This window comes from Coenobita brevimanus, chromosome 72, assembly GCF_032717465.1.
Source record: "Coenobita brevimanus isolate Jiangsu-jjx chromosome 72, ASM3271746v2, whole genome shotgun sequence".
Lineage (NCBI taxonomy): Eukaryota > Metazoa > Arthropoda > Malacostraca > Decapoda > Coenobitidae > Coenobita > Coenobita brevimanus.
Genome location: NC_137025.1, coordinates 42,387,181 through 42,389,680, shown reverse-complemented (window position 1 = coordinate 42,389,680; position 2,500 = coordinate 42,387,181). Strand labels below are relative to the sequence as shown.

The following is a 2,500-nucleotide window of genomic DNA, read 5'->3' as shown; positions in this document are numbered from 1 at the left end:
TCCCCCATCGTAAAGTTTCGGACTGATAGGGACTTCGAAAATTGAGGCCCTGTTTCAGAATTTATCGTCTGGCCGTGATTTGACTCCTACTCTTACTACTACTACTACTACTACTACCATGATTACTATTTCTATCACTTATAATACTCTCCACAGTACTATTACAAAAGGTGTTATTCGCGCTGTTACTACCATTACTCCATCATCTTAAAGCATTACTACTACTACTACTCCTACTACTGCTGCTACTACTATTACTGCTACTACTATTACCTCGACCATGAAAGTGTACAGCTCCGACTATCAGTTGAAATACTACTAATACTAATACTACCATCCCCACACTATTACTACTATTACTACTACCACCACCATCACCACCACTACTACTACTACTACTACTACTACTACCACCACCACTACTACTGTCATTATTACCTTCACAATCATCACTAAGTGCTTCGCCAAAGACTATAAAAACTTTGATTACTTTCACTGGAATTTCCCGTACTCATCCAACTCTCAGTACACATGCACGTACACAGGCCAGGTACACACGGACGCACACACCAAGACACGTCCACACTTCAAGCACATCTCGCTCTCGGTCTTCAGCTCTGACCTCCCATGACCTCTTCAGTGGGTCACCATCATCATCAAAACCATCATCACCACCACCATCATTATTTTTATCATCATCATTATTTTTCCCATCATCATCACCACCATCATCATCATTATTTTTCTCATTATCATCGTCTTCATCACTATTATCATCATCACCATTATTATTTTTCTCATCATTATCATAATTATTTTATCATCATTATTTTTCTCATCATCATCATCATCATCAAACCATCACCACCACCATCATTATATTTCTCATCATCATCATTTTTCTCATCATCATCATTATATTCCTCCTCCTCCTCATCATCATCATCATTATTTTTTTTCTTATCACTATTTTTATCAATATTTTTCTCATCATCATCACCTCCCACCTTCCTCCCTACCTTGACCCCCGTGACCTCTCGTTTGACCTGACCTCCATGCCTACAGGTGGTAATTGCCCTGGTGGTGGTGGCGGTGACCCAGGCTGACCCCGGAGTCTACGAACCCGTCTACAAACCGGTAAGTTGATTATTATTTATTATTTCTTCATTATCAAAAAATCTACTCTCTACTCAAAATCTACTCTAATCTACCAAAAAATCTACCCTAATAAAAAAACCTAATCTACTCAAAAAATCTTACTATATACTCAAAAAATCTCAAAAATCTACTCAAAAATCTACTCTATAATCTAAAATCTCAAAAATCTACTCAAAAAATCTATTATGTACTCAAAAATATACTCTATAATCTACTTAAAAATCTTCTCTAAAAAAATCTACTCTATAATCTACTAAAAAATCTATCTATAATCTACTCAAAAAATCTACTCTATGATCTCAAAATTCCTACTCCACAATCTACCCATTATTAAAAAAAATCTACCTTATTTTCAATCTTTGCAACTCAACCCAGAATTATATGTGCAATGCAGCTCTTGCAACACTGAAAGATGCAACACGGAGGTGGAGTTTGAGGATGGGGTAGCAAGTGATGAATGTTCGGAAATTTGCTAGGACTGGATGGAACTGGGAAAGAGCCACTGAAGAATGATAAATAGCAGAGATAGAGAGGGAGTATGAGGTAGAAGTTAGAGTATAAGGTGGAGAAAGGTGAAAATAATATTCGGAAATTTCCTAGGACTGGATGGAACTGGGGGAGAACCAGCAGAGGATGATATAATTCGGATTAAAAGCTTCTCTAAGTCACTGATAAAAAAATAAAAAAAATGGAAACTTGCAATAATCATTCATATAATTACTAATAACCCGTATTCTCCTCCCTAACACCTTTTCCCTAGCGAATTATTCTGTTTATTTACACCTTACTGTCCTCTTCTGTACATTCTAACATCGTCTCACTCTACATACATAATGTGCTACTACTACTACTACTACTACTACTATCCCTATACTATTCTCTTCACCTACTTAATTTATTTTCACGTAAAAGAAAGGAACAATTGATAACACAAATTCGAGGTTACGTGAATTTCCATAAGCGTAAGAATGGGAGTCTCCTTGGTTACTAGTCAAATCAGCCCTTCACCCTGACTATCCAACCATCAACTGAGCTCCCAAATTATCCCTACTCACCGTCAACCCCCTCGGAGTCTCTACAATAATTTCCTACCCTTATTCCAACCACCACAACTGCCACCATCCAACCACAACTATCCCTACTCATCAACAACCCCCCCACAGGAGCCCCTCCCCTACTACTTCGACTACAGCGTTCATGATGACTACAAGAAGACGGATTTCGGTCAGCATGAGAAGAGTGACGGCAAGGCTCTGTACGGCACCTACTGGGTTGACCTGCCTGATGGCCGGAAGCAGAGGGTAGGTACACACACACACACACACACACACACACACACACA

The 2,500-nt window shown here is 38.6% G+C and overlaps 1 protein-coding gene across 1 annotated transcript in view; it reads left to right on the top strand.

Moving 5' to 3' along the window:
- LOC145407025 (cuticle protein 7-like) overlaps positions 1–2,500 on the top strand; it is a 6,539-nt gene that overhangs the window by 1,332 nt on the left and 2,707 nt on the right. The window contains exons 2-3 of the mRNA XM_080278041.1: positions 1,066–1,137; positions 2,322–2,459. Of these exons, the coding sequence (XP_080134167.1) occupies positions 1,066–1,137; positions 2,322–2,459 (210 nt within the window). The remainder of the gene's footprint in view (positions 1–1,065; positions 1,138–2,321; positions 2,460–2,500) is intronic.